The sequence below is a fragment of the Mesocricetus auratus genome, unplaced genomic scaffold (genome assembly GCF_017639785.1).
Source record: "Mesocricetus auratus isolate SY011 unplaced genomic scaffold, BCM_Maur_2.0 Super-Scaffold_100006, whole genome shotgun sequence".
Lineage (NCBI taxonomy): Eukaryota > Metazoa > Chordata > Mammalia > Rodentia > Cricetidae > Mesocricetus > Mesocricetus auratus.
The window spans coordinates 14,049,908-14,066,968 of record NW_024429190.1 but is presented as its reverse complement, the minus strand read 5'-3'; the positions used below and the strand labels follow the sequence as shown (position 1 = coordinate 14,066,968).

Below are 17,061 nucleotides of genomic sequence, written 5' to 3'. Positions count from 1 at the left end.
CCAATAACTGAACAGTATAAAGTTAGGCAAAGAAGAGAAACTGAGAATGATGGCATGAGGACAGGCAGAGTCAGAGGAAGCGCCAGTCAGATAGAGAACAAGTCAGACACACAAAATGGGATAGCTATAAAAGCCATGAGCGCCTGGCGTTGGTGGCGTACGCCTTTAACCCCAAGAACTCGGGAGGCAGGGGCAGGTGGATCTCTGTGAGTTCGAGGCCAGCCTGGTCTACAGACCAAGTTTCAGGACAGCCTCCAAAACAATACAGAGAATCCCTGTGTTGGGAAAAAAAAAACAAGTAGGCTCTGAGGGAGCTGGGATTGGCAAGCATGTTTCTAATTTAAATAAAAAATATATTTGGGGGGAAAAAAAGCCATGAGTCAGGCAGGCGCTGGTGGCGTATTCCTTTAATCTCAGGAGGCAAAGGCAGGAGGATCTGTGAGTTTGAGGCCAGCCTGGTCTACAGAGCAAGTTCCAGGACAACCTTCAAAGCAATACAGAGAAACCCTGTCTCAAAAAACAAAACAAAGCCACAAAAAAAAAAAAAAGCCATGAGCCTTGGAGCAGCACATAGATTAATAGAAATGGATTAACTTGTAATAGCTATTTAGTAACAAGCCTGAGCTATTGACCAAGCATTTATAATTTATATTAAGTCTGTGAGTCAGTTATTTGGGAAGCGACTGCCAGTTATTTGGGAGCAGGTAGTTGGGACAGGAAAACTTCTGACTACACAGCCTGGTCTACATAGCAAATTCTAGGACAGCCAAGGCTATAACACAGAAACCCTGTCCTAAAAAAACAAAACAAAACAAGTTAGATTAAAAAAAAACTGTGGGTTACTACTATGTATTATTCTCTTAAATAATATTTTTTAAGAAGCAAAATTATAACTTCATCTGAAAGTTAAGTGCTTCCTGTTATGTTTGACAGTGCCATTTTTTAGGTGTCTGGAAAAATCACCAATCTATAATAAAGTATCCAAATATCACTGACCAAGAAAGATATGATGGAAGGCAAGAACAACCATTTTGAACATGCCAATGTTTATTTTTAATACAATTTTTTTTCATTTGCTGTTAGGGTCCTACTTATCAAACTTCCTTTTGTGAATGTGTATGATACTGAGAATAGAACCCAGGATTTAAATTAGATCCCCAGCCATATTTTCACTTTTTATTTTGAGAAAAAGTCTCACTGCATTGGCTAGACATGCCTTGAATCTTCCTGCCTCAGCCTCCTGAGTAGCTGGGACTACAAGCATATGCCACCAGACTTCATTACTTACACCACTTCTTAAGAACGTTGTCATTCTCAAACTCACTATCTTTTGGGACAGAACACACCAGCATAGACATGTCCAGAAAGCCTCAGGAAGAAGCCCAAGTGCCATGCCTTGGGTGCCAACAACTGCACAGGGCTACTCCTCAGGTCTGGGATTCAAATTACTACTAAAGAAATCAAGTAATCACAGTTAACTCTAGGCTAGTATGAACAAAGCCTAGCAAGATCTTTACTAGGCTTTAACCCTGACCACACCGCTGTAGACTAGTCATAAAGGCTGGGTAGAAAGAGGTCTGTCTGGAGAATTTGAAGACAGCAGAAGCTAGCTCTAGCTCGCTCAGCCACTACTGGAGTCATGAATACCATGTGGCACACCTAATCAGACACCTCAGTTGGTTTGCACTCACAACCCTAAATGCTGAGTCCCAGGTACTGACCAGCAGCAGGTTTTCCACTGTGAGGTGATTCTTTGTCTTTCTTTCCCATGAACACCCAGAACATTGCCCACTTTACCTGGGATTGAGACAAAGCCCTTCCTAAAGAAATGGGGGTTCCCTAACATGAAGTCAGCAGAACAGCTGACAATGAGAGATTATACATCTTTATGTTCAGCAGCAAGGTGACTTGGAAGTCACAGTTCAAGGACATTTAAGAATAGCACTTACCTGATACACAATATAGGGGAAACCATCATTATGTATCTATTATGTACAACCCCAAATACACTTCTTGTTCAGGGTAAGCTAACTCTGGTTTCAGAAGTGCCAGCCACTGAAAAGTATACAAGCCACTGAAAAGAATTATCACTCAAGATTTAGTATACTAGCACACCATGAGGTTAATTTACATTTAAATGAAATTCACAAACTCTAAACATCCTTGCTATTTTTAATTACAGAATCTAAACAAACACTCAGTATGTTGAACAAAATTCAAGACCATTATAATGAACTGATATGGAACTCCAGCGGTGTGAATGAGCACAGCCCCCCATAGGCGGTGTGAATGAGCATAGTCCCCCATAGGCTCACATATTTGAATGTGAATGACTGCTTCTCAGTAGGTAGAAAGTTTGGTACTGATTAGGAGGTGTGGCCTTGTTGGAGGAGGTGTGTTACTGGTGGTAGGCTTTGAGTTTCAAAAGCCCACACCATTCCCAGTTAGCCCTCTCTGCCTCATACTTGTAGATCAAGATGTAATTCTCAGTTATTGCTCTAGCACCAGGTTTACCTACCTGCCTTCTGCTATGCTTCCTTCAATGAAGATCATGGAATCACCCTCTGAAATTATAAGCCCCTAATAAACTTTCTTCTGTAAGTTACGTTGGTCGTGGCAGCAGAAAAGTAACTCAGATACCTAGCAAGCCCTACATCAATATGAGTGTCTCCAGGAAGTACTGCTGAATATAGGCTACTTTTGTATGTTCTGTCACAATCTAATACCTGGCAGCTATTCTAGGATGGCTTAGTTTTTATGTCTAGCATCTACAACACGCAATAATGAAACACATTACACTTTATTTTGACATTAACAGGTTCTTTTTTGCAACTTGTGTGTCTAAGAGCTTATATATAATATACCTGACCACTGTTTGACATTTTCTCCAGATCTTCCTCATCTTGCCATAGCTTAAACTGATATATGATATAGTATATTAAAGTTTGAAACCAAAAGGCTAGAAATGAGACACCTAAGTAAAGGTCAACCAGTAAACTCATTTGCAAGTTCTCCAGCCAATAGGCCAAGAACTAACTGCTCTACACTGGGCGGGATCCATGCCACTAAGCCCAAAGTGCTAGAACCACCTACCTTTCCTTCTTCCTTCTCTCCTTTACTAACCCTTCAAGTACTACAGCCAGGATCCCTGCTCTGGGTAAGCAATAAAGTAAGGGTCCTGCAGGGCATCAAGAAGAACTGCACTTGTGATAAGGGAGGAAATGATAATGACATGCATTAACGTGATCATGCACACTGTTCATGTGGCCACATACTCTATACATCATATCAAAGCAGAAGACATATGTATAGGTGCATATTTACCAGAGTCTTCTTCAGACTGGGCAGAGGTCATTAGGGAAAACTTTGTATTATATCGTGCTTTCTGTTTTTCATTGAGCATGTTCCACTGGGATCCAAGTAATTCTTCAATCTCCTCTCCTGAGACATCTGGATGTTCAGCTACAACCTAAGAACACACAAGGGGAGGGCAGTAAAAACTCTACATTCACAAAATTCATTGTGATTGACATAAATTCAATTCCATAGTCCTTTGAAATTGAGTATGTAACATTTGTTTCTATAGTATAGAATTATGTTCAGAAAATTTTATTGAAAGAAAAATAGCATATAACCAATTCAGTGATTCACCAAAAATTTCTAAGTAAAAATAGATGACAAATGATGAGTAGAAAACTTGTACTTTTTTGGGGGGGGGTTCAAGACAGGGTTTCTCTCTGTGTAGCTTTAGAGTCTGTCCTAGAAATCGCTCTGTAGACCAGGCTGGCCTCGAACTCACAGAGATCCACCTGCCTTTGCCTCCTGAGTGCTTGGATTAAAGGCGTGTGCCACCAATGTCCAGCAAACACACACTTTTTTAAAATTATGATTTCCTAGGCATCCTTGAAAAATTAGTAGTCCAGCAAGCTGCACAAAAATTCTCCTTTGAACATGGAATGAAGTCTTGGCTTGTCATCCTCATCAACTACAGTAGCCACCCTATCTTTCAGTCCAAGTCATGTATAGGAAATACAGACGACAGTTAACAAGCAAGCCCCAATTTTTGTCTAAGCTAAGCCAGCACCACTGGCTACAACTGGTCTACAAAGGCAACAGATTCTCCACTTACTGAGGACCAGTACCCTTGGAATATGATAAGAATGGCCCCTCCCAACTCACTAGCAAGGAATCTGCATTTTCACAAGTCTTCTATGTAAGGCACACAGTAATCACTGATCAGTAACTCCCAGCTTTAACTGCAGATGGCAACAACCCCAGGAGTTAAAGCCAATAGTGTTTAGATCCTGCCTAAGACAAAGTCAATCTGACACCTGTACTTCAAAGGCTTCCCATGGGTTTCTAATATGCAGCTGAATTCAGGTAGGGATAGAGAAAAGATACAAGAACAAACACACACTAAGCTCTGCAACCCACTATGACCCACCACTTATTTCAAGATAGTTCATGAGCTTTTGTATTTGTCAGAGGCTGAAGTCAGGAACTGAGTTCAATAACCAGACTCCAAGTAAAGATGGAAGAAGAGAACCAACACCATATAGTTATTCTCTGACCACCATAGATAAACCAAAGCATGAGGACCCACCAGGACCAGTCATACATATACACATGAGTGTGAACACACACAATATTTTTAAACAAGATGGCAAAACAATTGAAGAAAATGTGTAGAGAAACTCCTTAAAAATGAATAGAGGAGATAAAAATATAATAAGCCACTAGCAAAAGAGGGTCCATGTAACCTAAGAGTTACCCTGTGTCTCCAAAGCTGGCCCTTGGCTAATTCAATACCATATAAAAACAGCTTTGAGAAGCTAGAGAGATGGCTCTATGGTTAAGAGCACTAGCTGCTCTTCCAGAGGACCAGGTTCAGTTCCCAGCAGGCACATGGCAGCTTAGAACTGTAACTCCAGAGGATCTGACACTATCACATAGATATCAATGCTGGCTAAGCACGTAAAATAAGAATAAATAAATCATTAAAAATGTTTTTCAAGGGCCGAGCATTGGTGTCGCATGCCTTTAATCCCAGCACTTGGGAGGCAGAGGCAGGTGGATCTCCGTGAGTTTGAAGTTAGCCTAGTCTACAGAGTGAGTTCCAGGACAGGCTCCAAAGCAATACAGAGAAACCCCGTCTCAGGAAAACACACACATACACATACATACATACATACATACATACATACATACATATACACACACACACAAACAAAAAAGTTTAGCTAAGCAGTTACAAACATTAACATCATGTATTGTTCTTACAGAAGACCCAAGGTTAATTCCTAGCACCCACACAAGGGTAGCTCACCATTGTCTGTAACTCCAGCTCCAGTGATTTGACACACCTCTAACCTCGGAGGGCTCATACACACACACTTTTTCACACATACATACAAAATTTAAAAACCAAAGAGCAGCAGCAACAATAACAAAGCAAACAATGGAAAAACAAAACAAAACAAAACAAAAAGTAGCCCTAACTGGGCATGGTGGTGATGTCTTTAATCCCAGATCCCAGCACTGAGGCAAAGACGTGAATTCAATGCCAGGATGGTCTACATAAAGAGTTCTAGGACAGACAGGACTACATAGAGAGACCCTATCGCAAAAACAGCCTTTGGGGGTGAACAACATGCAACTGTGAACATTGCTATCCTCCTCTGAACAGCATCTGAAACCAACATGGTGGTCCTGGTGGACTTCACAGTCACAGCCTGAGGCTTGAATGGAATGGGACTGATGAGTATTAAGTGAACTCAAACTGCGCACCTTCACCTTGAGCTACATTGTTCTCATCACGGTGCTAATCTAGGTTTTCAGTTACAATTCTTAGCACTACAAAGGTTAACTGAAATGAACCTGGGTCCCAGAAAGAAAAAAGTGTAGGAGATCTCTGGGCAGTAGTCTAGACTCTCAAACACCTACTTTTCTGTGGTTCAGATGTCAAAGAAATAGCCTAGAGCATGCTGGACTATGACTAGCTGGAGTTCCTATTTGGCATACATAGCCCTGCCCAATTTACAAAGGATAAGAACACACAGCTCCTCATCAATTATATTCCAGCCAAGGTGTCAAATACTGGTGGTATCCATTTAGAGTTTATCATCATACCCTCTCCACAGAAGTTTTGCCATGGAAATTGAACACACACTACTAAGTGGTTTGTACCATGTAAGATCCAATTAGCCATGGTTCCCTTCTTTGGGCATACTTGGCACCTGGGCAGAAGCACACACCTTCTCAGCTGACTACTCTTTTTTGAGGAACACGGACAGATACTGAGGTACAAGTAAATAGTAGATATACTGTATTATTCAGACTTTACAGAAGCAACAGGATTTACATAGTGTTCAGCAGCTTGTTTCCTACTTCAACATCTAATAAATCCATTTTAATATGCAATATGCTACAGAAACAGATCACAACTACCACTAACAATTTTTAAAGTTGAATATTGCTGTGCTTTCCTTTGGTGCAATGCAAGGGTGAAATTATTTTAGAGTAAATACTTAAGCATGAAATTATAGAACAGAAACAAAGCACATCAGGTATTGCCAAACTTTTCTCTATAACAAGTATGATAAATTATTCCTCACCAGCACTGGACAAGAATTATTATCTTGCTCTTCTTCTCAAGCCCCAAGTAGCTAACTCCAAGTTCACTGTTGCTCATCTGATGACTATGAAATAACGCATCATTATGAATTCAGTCTGTAAGTCCCTGTCTATGTGTGGGTTTAAGCAACACTTAGTATGCTTATCAGCCAACTGAGGCTCACCTGTAATTGACATTTCGTCCCTTAAAACTGTCTGATGATGCCAGGCGTTGGTGGTGCACGTCTTTAATCCCAGCACTCGGGATACAGAGACAAGCGGATCTCTGTGAGTTAGAAACCAGCCTGGTCTACAGAGCAAGTTCCAGGACAGGCTCCAAAACAATACAGAGAAACCCTGCCTCAAAAAAAACAAAAACAAAACAACAACAACAAAAAACAAAAAAACAAAAAACAAAAACACAACTGACTGATGACAAATCTTGTCATTTCAGGCGTATATGGTATCCTTGACACATAAAAAAAAACCTCCATTAAAAGACACTTCCCTTACAGTTTGTAGTCAGTTCGGCTTATTACAGAAATCCTTTCCCTGAGGCTAGAGGGATGGCTCAGCAGCTAAAGAGCACTGGCTGCTATTCTAAGAGGATCAGGTTCGAGTCCTGGCTCAGAAATGACTGTGACTCCAATTCCAAAGGATGCGATGCCCTTCTCTGACCTCTGAGGGCAGTAGGGACAGAAGTGGTACACAAACAAATAAATAAAATTTATTTAATAATAATCAAAAAATGTTTTAAAAAGAAAGTAATCCTTTCCTCTCCTGAGATGGCAAACTCCTCTACTATATAGACCTAGGCTTTTTGTTTGTCTGTTTTTAACTTATTTTGTGTTTTGCCTGCATATGTCTGTGCACCGTGTGCATACCTGGTATCTAGAGGTCAGAAAAGTGTCAGAACACCTGAAACTAGAGTTACAGATGGTTATGAGGTACCATGTGTGCTACGAACTGAACCCAGATCCTCTGCAACAGCAGCTAGTGCTCTTAATCACTGAGCAATCTTTAGAGACAAGGCCTCACTATATAGGTAAGGCTGGCCTTGAACTCAGATATCTGCCTGACTCCACCCCTCAAGTGCTGGGATTAAAGTTGTATGTCACAACATTCAGCTTTTGACAGACCTTTAAAACTGATTTTGATTACTAGACATAGTAGTGTACACATTACAGAAGCAGAAGCAAGGAGATCTCAGTGACTTCTGTGCCAGTCAGAACTACACAATGTGATCTTTTATGCCTAAATAAGTAAATGATCTTGTGTGCATGCGCCCCCGTGTACCCATGGAGTCCAGATGCATTGGATCCCCTGGAGGTAAAGCTACAAACAGTTGTGAGCCACTTGACATGGGTGGTAGAATTCTAACTCTCTGCAAGAATGGTTGGGCTCTTAATCATTGATCCACGCCTCCAGTTCCATAGATTTTTCTAATACTAACAACCTTCTATTAGCAAGGAAAGAGCTACTGGTTCCTTTTTGTCTTTTTCTTTTTTCTTTTGAAAGGATGGGTGTTCTCCCTGTGTAGCCCAGGCTAACCTCAAACTCAATCCTCTTGCCTCAGTCTCCCAATAGTGCTGAGATTACAGCCCTCGCTATGTAGCCCATGCTAACCTCAAACTCAATACTGAGATTACAAGCTATGTTCCATCATGCCCAACATGGCTTACTAATTCTTCATCAAGACACTAGTTCATCATTTTCTCTGGGAAGACTTCTAAGCTACCATGTAGAGAAAAAAAATAACATGTGCTAAACACTCAGTTATACAACTCCTCAAAATCCTGCACTAGGCCATGCTGCCTGCCACAAAGCAGGAGCTAGTTAAACACTCATGGATAATATTTGGGCAGGTGATACTATTTGTTTTCCTTTAGTTTTTCAAGACAGGGTTTCTCTGGTTGCTGTGAAACTCATTTTGTAGACTAGGCTGACCTCGAACCCAGAAATCCACTTGCCTCTGCCTCCCAACTCCCAGGAATAAAGGCGTGCGCAACCATACCAAAAAATTGTTTCATTTCTTCTCTCTTTCTCCCTCCCTCTCTCTCTCATTTTTTTTTTTGAGACAGAATTTCTCTGTGTAGTTTGGAACTCACTCTGTAGCCCAGGTTGGCCCAGCATTTAGAGAGTCACCTGCCTCTGCCTCCCAAGTGCTGAGCCTAAAGGCATGTGCCACCACTGACCTGCTCTTTCTTTCATTCTAAAATTATATTAGGTATTTATTGTATTTGTGTGCCATATTGAATGTGTAGAGGTCAGAGGACATGACGGAGATGGTTCTCTCCTTCTACCAAATGGGTCCCAGGCTTGGGTAAAATTGCCCTAACACACCAAGCCATCTCACTAATTAAATCGTATTTCTTGTTGGTTTTTTCCCCCCAAGATATATTTATTTTTATTTTATATATATATGAGTATTTGCCTACATGTATGTATGCATAGCAAATATATGTGTGGTAGGCATGGAAGCCAAAAGGAGATATTGGATCTAGTTCCAGGTAGTTGTGAGCCACTGTGTGGGTGCTAGGAACTGAATCCAGGGCCTCTACAAGAGAAGTAACTTCTCTTAACTACTGAACAATCTCTCTAGCCACAGATACTACTTATTACTAGTGACTTTAATACAGATTTGGAATTCTGAACAAAAAATTCTATGAAATTAGAATGAACACTATAATTAAAATTAAATTAAAATTAAAATGAACACTATAATAGAAAGGGCTTCAAGTCTCAGACTATAAGGAGTCTTGGTTCCTGACAATGGAAATGAGACATGACACCAATAGATGGTATATTTTATTTTAAAAATAGAAGTAGTTACATACTTATTTACATAGAAATAAACCTTCAACATTCTCAGTGCTAACAAATGCACCATTTTTATAAAGTGAGCATGACCCACACTGAATGCTTCACAACAGCTTGTTAAGAGAAAATGTTAGCTGGATGTCAAGGAGTAAGCCCACTTTCCAGCAAAAGGAGGACCCAATGAAATCTACTTCCTACTTGCCACTGTTGCTGGAACTTTTTATCCACTTTGGAGGAACAAGAGTGCAAATAGATGTTTTCCAACAATAATGTATACATCTAAAAACTAAACAATGCTCAAGCAGTGTACTAAGAAATAGAGGATTTGCAATAACGGAATTTTCCTTAAATTTGGAAATTATGTGGCATAACAAATAACTCAGAACCCACCAGCGTACTTACCTCATCCCTATGTTTTTGACAGAAGACTAAAAACTGGGATGCTGAGTCTCCTTTCCTGCTCCGTGGAGCAGAAGCTGTAGACTTCTTCCTTCCAGGAGGAGAGCCTACTCCTCTCTTAGGTTCAGCCTCTGCCATCTTTGGAGGGGTACTCTTTTCTGTGCTAGGGTCACTCTCTTGGTTCTCAGCAGAACTAGACCTTTTGGCTCTTCGCCTTCTCTTCGTGGGAATATCCTCTTCTTTCACAGACCCAGGGTCTGCAGCAACTTCTTCACTGGCCCCTGAAGAGTCCACCATTTCTCCCAAAGGTTCTTCAACAATGCCAGCCTCCTTAGCCACTTGAGGGTTGAGGTGTAGCTGGTCCCCCACATAAAGGAAGGTGAATTTGGCTTTCCGCTCCTCTACTGACATGCTAGCAGCTTCCTCTGCTTGAACAATACCCATTTCCCACTGGGTTCTCAATCTCCCTGAAATAGGCTTTAACAACTGGAAAAACAGACAAGTCATTATGAATCTTATTACAAAATATAAAAGATAACTCAAAAGCATTTACAATATCAAATAAGGAAAACTTACAAAAACTCAACTAAAATTTTAGATAGACCTCAGCTGACAACTATATTGTTCTTTAAACTAGAAATCAACACCAACGGCTTTACCTAATATAATTTTTATAAAGAAATAAAAATCAGAAAATAATTTATTTCTGTGAGTCATCAAATGAGTAAATGAAAAATAACATGCTTGGATAAAAGTAAATGAAATGTTTAGGCTGGCCATAGTGATTGACATCTTTTTTCCCCCCTTTCTCTCCGTGTAGCCTTGGTTGTCCTGGAATTTGCTTTGTAGACCAGGCTGGTTTTGAACACACAGAGATGCTCCTGCCTCTGCCTCCCAATTGCTGGGGAAAAAGGCATGCGCCATCACACCCCACTGGTAACTGGCATCTTTAATTCCAAGGCTACAGGCAGAAGCAGGTAGATCTCTATGAATCCCAGGCTACGCTAATCTATATAGTTTTAGGTCAGTCAATGATACACATTAAGACCCTGCCATAAATAAGTAAGTAAGTAAATAAATAAGATAAATGACCAATGTAAGAAACCACTTAAAGCAACTATAAGGTCAAAATAAAATAAATTAAATAATTAAATTTTTTGTTAAAAAATACATTAAAGGAACCTCTATCACCTTGATTTTCTCAGCTTTCGTGGGTGCCTGCTTGGCACTTTCTTGGCATAATTTTTCAAATTGTTCTTCTCCTTCAAAAGCAACAAGGCTCTTCTCAAATATCCAAGCTCTTTCTGGGGCATCACCAAAGAATTGTACATGATACTGGCGTGCACTTTTTTTCTGACCTAATTTTAAAAATAAAAACCAGGAACATTAGAATTTGGGATGAAATTGGGCAAATCTACTAATGCTTTGAAATTATTTTACTTGGTGGTATTTATGTTTAATTTCACCATAAATTTTACCTTTTTATCCTTAATATACTCCATGCCCAAGAGGAAAATTCACTAATCAGAGATAACAGAGAAGGTACAAAAGCAGGCAGGGGGAGAAGCTGAAATAAGAACACTCCTTCATCTTCCCCTTTCAATATCCTTCTCATCTTCCCCTTTCAGTAGACAGGACAAGACATCAGCAAAAGGGAACTTCCAAACCTCCAAACAGCAGCACTGAAAGGCAATCTACTGAGATGGACTCAATAACCCATTCATCCTTACCCACTGATGACAGGTCAACCCAGTTCCAGGGATCTGATGCCATCCTCTAGCCACCATGGGCACAGTGCTTAGAATAAGAGCACTCAAGCCTCAAAGAGCAGCTGAGACCACAGAAAATCCCCTCATATTCCTTGCTGTCACTCTTAGCTGCAGGAAGAAACATCTCTTAATGCAGTCAGAGGGATGAACAAAGAGACTACTACCCCCTGAAATTTCAGATTTTGCTGACGTTGAAGGAGAGTTAGAACTCAGGTAAATCAGTCAAAAGGACAGATCTCAGTAACAAGAGGAAAAAAACAGCTTTAGCCCTGATCCTAAAGGAAATAAAACCAGACTTCCTGGATAGCTAAACCACCCAGAAGAAAAACATCTTCATTGAAACTTTCAAAGATGCCTCCAATTGCCAGGGAGTAGTAGGCACACGCCTTTAACCCCAGCACTTGGGACGCAGAGACAGGCAGATCTCTGTTATTTTGAGGCCAACCTGGTCTACAGAGTGAGTCCTAGGACAGCTACAGCTGTTACACAGAGAAACCTTGGTGTGTGGTGGGGGTGCTGATGGACAAGCAAACAAAAGAAGATGCCTCTAATAAAGTGGCTCAACATGAGTCCAACTCTCTGCTTTTAGTGTACTGGAATTAAAGGAGTATGCTACCACGCTTAATTTTTATTATTTCATGTGTATAGGTATTTTGCCTGCACATATGTCTGGGTTCAATTCCTAGCACCTATACAAACATCTGTAACTCCAGGTCCAAGGAATCCAATGCCCTCTTCTGGCCTCCAACATGGATTTCACACACCTGGTGCATAAACATACGTTCAGGCAAACACTCATACATATAAAAGAAAAAAAAGTATTTTTTTTAACCTTAAGGGTTGGAGAGGTGGCTCAGAGGTTAAGAGCACTGACTGCTCTTTCAGAGGTCCTGAATTCAATTCCCAGTAACCACATGGTGGCTCACAACCGTCTGTAAGATCTGGTGCCCTCTTCTGGCATGCAAGTATACACACAGGCAGAATACTGTATACATAATAAAGAAAATCTTTTTTAAAAAATCTTAAGGCCAGAGAGATGACTCAGTGGTTAAGAGCACTAGTTGTTCTTACAGAGGATTCATATCAGTCCCTAGAACCCATATGGTAACTGATAACTGTACATAACTCCAGTTCCAGGGGATCCAGTGCCTTTCCTGGCCTCCTTCAGCACTAGATACACACACAGTGCACATACATACACACAGGAAAACATTCATACAACATTTTTTAAAAAATGGTGCACTCGGGATGGTGATGGTGCACACTTTTAATCCCAGCACTCGGGAGGTAGAAACGGGCAGATCTCTGTGAGTTTGAGGCCAGCCTGGTCTACAAAGCTAGTTAGTTCCAGGACAGCCAGGGTTGTTACAAAGAAAACCTGTCTCGAAAAACAAAACAAAACTTAAAAAAAAAAGTGGTGGATAACTTTAATCCAGCACTCGGGAGATAGAGGCAGACAGATGTCTTGAGTTTTAGGCCAGCCTCATTTACAAAGTAAGTTCCAGGACAGCAAGAGCTAAACAGAGAAATCTTGTCTCGGAAAAGAAAAACAAAAACCAAAAAAAAAAAAAAAAACCAGACAAACAAACAAAAATTACCTCTCAACTGAGTAGAGGCAGGCAGGAGTTAACTTTTCACTATGAATTTTTCATTTTAAATGGATCAAAGACCTCAACATAAATTCAGCCACACTGAACCTCTTAGAACACAAACTGGGAAGTACCCTTGAATGCATTGGCACAGGAGACTACTTCCTGAATAAAACACCAGAAGCACAGACACTGAAATTGACAGTTAATAAATGGAACCTCCTGAAACTGAGAAGCTGTACGGCAAAGGACACAGTCAATAAGACAAAAGAGCAGTCCACAAAATGGGAAAGATAATCTCCACTAACCCCACATCTGACAAAGGGCTGATCTCCAAAATACCTAAAGAACTCAAGAAGCTAGTCATCAAAACACCAAATAATACAATTAAAAAGTGGGATACAGAACTAAATAGAGAATTCTCAATAGGGGAACCCAAAGTGACTGAAAGACACTTAAGAAATTGTTCAACATCCTTAGCCACCAGGGAAATGCAAATCAAAACAACTCTGAGATATCTTACACCTGTCAGAATGGCTAAAATCAAAAACACCAACAGTTTACGCTGGAGAGGATGTAGAGAAAGGGGAACACTCCTCCATTGCTGGAATGCAAACTTGTACAGCCACTTTGGAAATCAGTATGGTGGTTTTTTAGGAAAATGAGAATCAGTCTACTTCAAGACCCAGCAATTCTACTCTTAGGCATATACACAAAGGATGTAAATTCATAACACAAGGACATCTATTCAACTATGTTCACAGCAGCATTTGTAATAGTCAGAACCTGGAAGCAACCTAGATACTCCTCAACTGAAGAATGGATAAAGAAAATGATACATTTACACAATGGAGTACTAAGCTCAGTGGGGGGAAAAAAAACAATGAAATCTTAAAATTTGCAGGCAAATGGATGGAACTAGAAGAAACCACTCTGAGTGAGGTAACCCAGACACAGAAGGAAAAACATGGTATGTACTCACTTATAAGTGGATATTAGACATAGAGTGAAGGATAACCAGCCTTCAGTCCACAACCCCAGAAAAGCTAGGAAACAAGGAAGACCCTAAGAAAGACATACATGGATCCCCGAGAAGGGGAAAGAGACAAGATCTCCTGAATAAACTGGGAACATGGGGGGGATGGAGGGAGGAGGAGAACATGAGGGATCAGGAAGGTCGAGTTGGGGGAAGAATAGAGAAGGAGAGCAATGAAAAAGATACCTTGATAGAGGGAGTCATTATGGACTTAATGAGAAATCTGGCACTAGGGAAATCTCCAGGGATCCACAAGGATGATCCCAACTAAGAATCTAAGCAATAGTGGAGAGGCTAACTTAAATGCCCTTCCTCTATATTGAGATTGATTACTACCATAAATGTCATCATAGAGCCTTCATCCAGCAGCTGATAGAAGCAGAAGCAGAGATTCACAGGTAAGCACTGAGCTGAACTCCTGGAATCCAACTGTAGAGATGGAGGAGTGATGAGCAAATGGGTCAAGACCACGCTGTGGAAACCCACAGAAACAGCTGACCTGAGCAAGTGGGAGTTCACCGACTCCAGTCTGACAGCTGAGGAACCAGCATAAAACCAAACCAGGCCCCCTGAATATGGGTGTCAGTTTAGGAGCCTGGGCAGTCTATGGGGCCTCTGACAATGGAACCAGTATTTATCCCTAGTCCATGGATGGGCTTTGGAAGTCCATTCCTATGGAGAGATACTCTCTCAGCCTAGATATACCAGGGAAGACACCTAGGTCCTGCACCAAATCATGTGACAGACTTTGATGATCCCCCCATGGGAGGCCTCACCCTCCCTGAGGAGTGGATGGAGGGGATGGGATGGGGTGATGATGGAGGGAATGGGAGGGTGGGAGGGAAAGGGAACTGGGATTGGTATTAAAATAAGATTGTTTTAATTTAAATAAAAATTTAAAAAAGCAAATATTATAGATGAAATTAAAAAATAAAATTTTAAGTAATTTTTAATGTGTTTTATGTGTATTTGTGTTCTGTATGCATGTATATCTGTATGAGGGCATCAGGTGCCCTAGAACTGGAGTTACAGACAGGTGTGAGCAGTCAGCAGAGTGCTGGGAATTGAACATGGGTCCTCTGGAAGAACAGTCAGTACTCTTAACTTCTGAGCCAACTCTCCAGCCCTCATCACAAATTTTTAAGACTACTTTTTAAATTTTTGTTGTTTCTTTGAGAAAAGGTCTCACTATGTAGACCTGGTTGGCCTTGAACTCATAGAGATCCATCTGTCTCTGCCTCCAGGTACTAGGATTAAAGGAATGTGCCACCATGCCAAGCTACCTTTTCATTTTTTTTTTGTTGATATACACACATACACATCCATATATACAGGCTTTGTGTTATAGTTCTAGGGATCAAATCCAGGGCCTTATACATACTAGACAAAAAATTTATCACTCACTAGAATTTGTTTAGAAATATGAAAACTTGAAAATGCCGTGAAGAACAGTGATATAGCTACTGTTGAGATGTCCATTCTCATGTAAATAATTCTTCCTCTTATTAATAATGCTAATTAAACTAACTGTTCTTGTTTTCCTTAAAAAAAAAAGAAAAAGACATAAAAGTAGGAGAACTTGCTGGGAAAAAGGGGGTGAGAGGGAGACAAGAGAGTAGTGGGACTGACTATGATCAATATATGTATGTATGTATGTATGTATGAAATGTCACAATGAAGCCCACTGTGTATATTACTTTAAGCGAATAAGAAACAAAAAAAAAGGAATGCCAAGCAGCATGTGGCTTTTGCCACTACTTTAATTTGTTTCATAGTATTGAAAGTTAATACAGATATGTGCCATTGTTTCATAATAAAATCTTTTACAGTATATAATGAATTGCTATTGATTTACATGATGTTTAGAAATAGTTGATGTTAGGCTGCAGAGATGGCTCAGCCATTAAGAGCACTTGCTGCTCTTCCAGGAGTCAAGTTCTATTCCCAGCAACCACAATGCATGGCTCACAACCACTTAGGGGATCTGATGCATCTGGGCTCTATGGGAACCTGCATTCACATACATACATACATATAAACATATACACATAACTTGAAAGTATTTCTTAAGGAAGAAAGAAATTTAATGTCTAGCCAAGGCTGATGGCATCATCATTTAATCCAAGCAGCCATACTAATTAGCCATAGAGGACAGGCTATGGTGGCACACACCTTTAATCCCAGCACTGGACAGAGACAGACAGATCTCTGTGAATTCAAAGCTACCCTGGGCTACATGAAATTGATCCAGTCTAAAAGAGAAACAGCTCACACACAAAGATCATCCTAGCACCTGGAGTGACATGCCTTTAATCACAGCTCTAAAGAGGCGGAGTCAGGAGTGATATGGCTTGGCAGGGAGAGGAATATAAGGCCGTAGGAGGCAAGAGACAGAGATGCAGTGTGATGACCAGTGCAGTCTAGGCAGTCTGAGGACAGTATCTCCCTTTGGTCTAAGCATTGCTAGAGGTGAGAACTCTCTAATGGCTGGCTGCTTTGCTTCTCTGATCTTCAGCATTAACTGACTCTGAGTTTTTATTAAGAACAATTAGAATTCATGCTATAACTGACCCCTACCATATTTAGGAAAGCCTGCCCCCTTAAACATCATGGAGTTCAATTGTGTACTGTGCTCCTTTCTTCCCTCATCAATGCTCATCAAAACAGTCCATGTTGTGACCCCTGGCCCTCTGAGCTAGAGAGACTTGTCCAGAAATTCTCCCAATTCTGTGGACACTAGCAAGTTGGCAATAGCCATTTATGCACTCACAGTCAATCCCACCAAACACAAGACTACTTCAGACCTAAATCTGAGAAAAAAGAAAAGCCTTAAAGG

The 17,061-nt window shown here is 40.6% G+C and overlaps 1 protein-coding gene across 5 annotated transcripts in view; it reads right to left on the bottom strand.

Moving 5' to 3' along the window:
• Positions 1–17,061, bottom strand: part of Nsd2 (nuclear receptor binding SET domain protein 2) — an 82,071-nt gene that overhangs the window by 37,982 nt on the left and 27,028 nt on the right. For all 5 annotated transcript variants that reach the window (XM_040746906.1, XM_040746907.1, XM_040746903.1 and 2 more), the window contains 3 exons: positions 11,023–11,189; positions 9,835–10,317; positions 3,325–3,469 (listed from right to left, as the gene is read on the bottom strand). In XM_040746906.1, the coding sequence (XP_040602840.1) occupies positions 3,325–3,469; positions 9,835–10,317; positions 11,023–11,189 (795 nt within the window). The remainder of the gene's footprint in view (positions 1–3,324; positions 3,470–9,834; positions 10,318–11,022; positions 11,190–17,061) is intronic.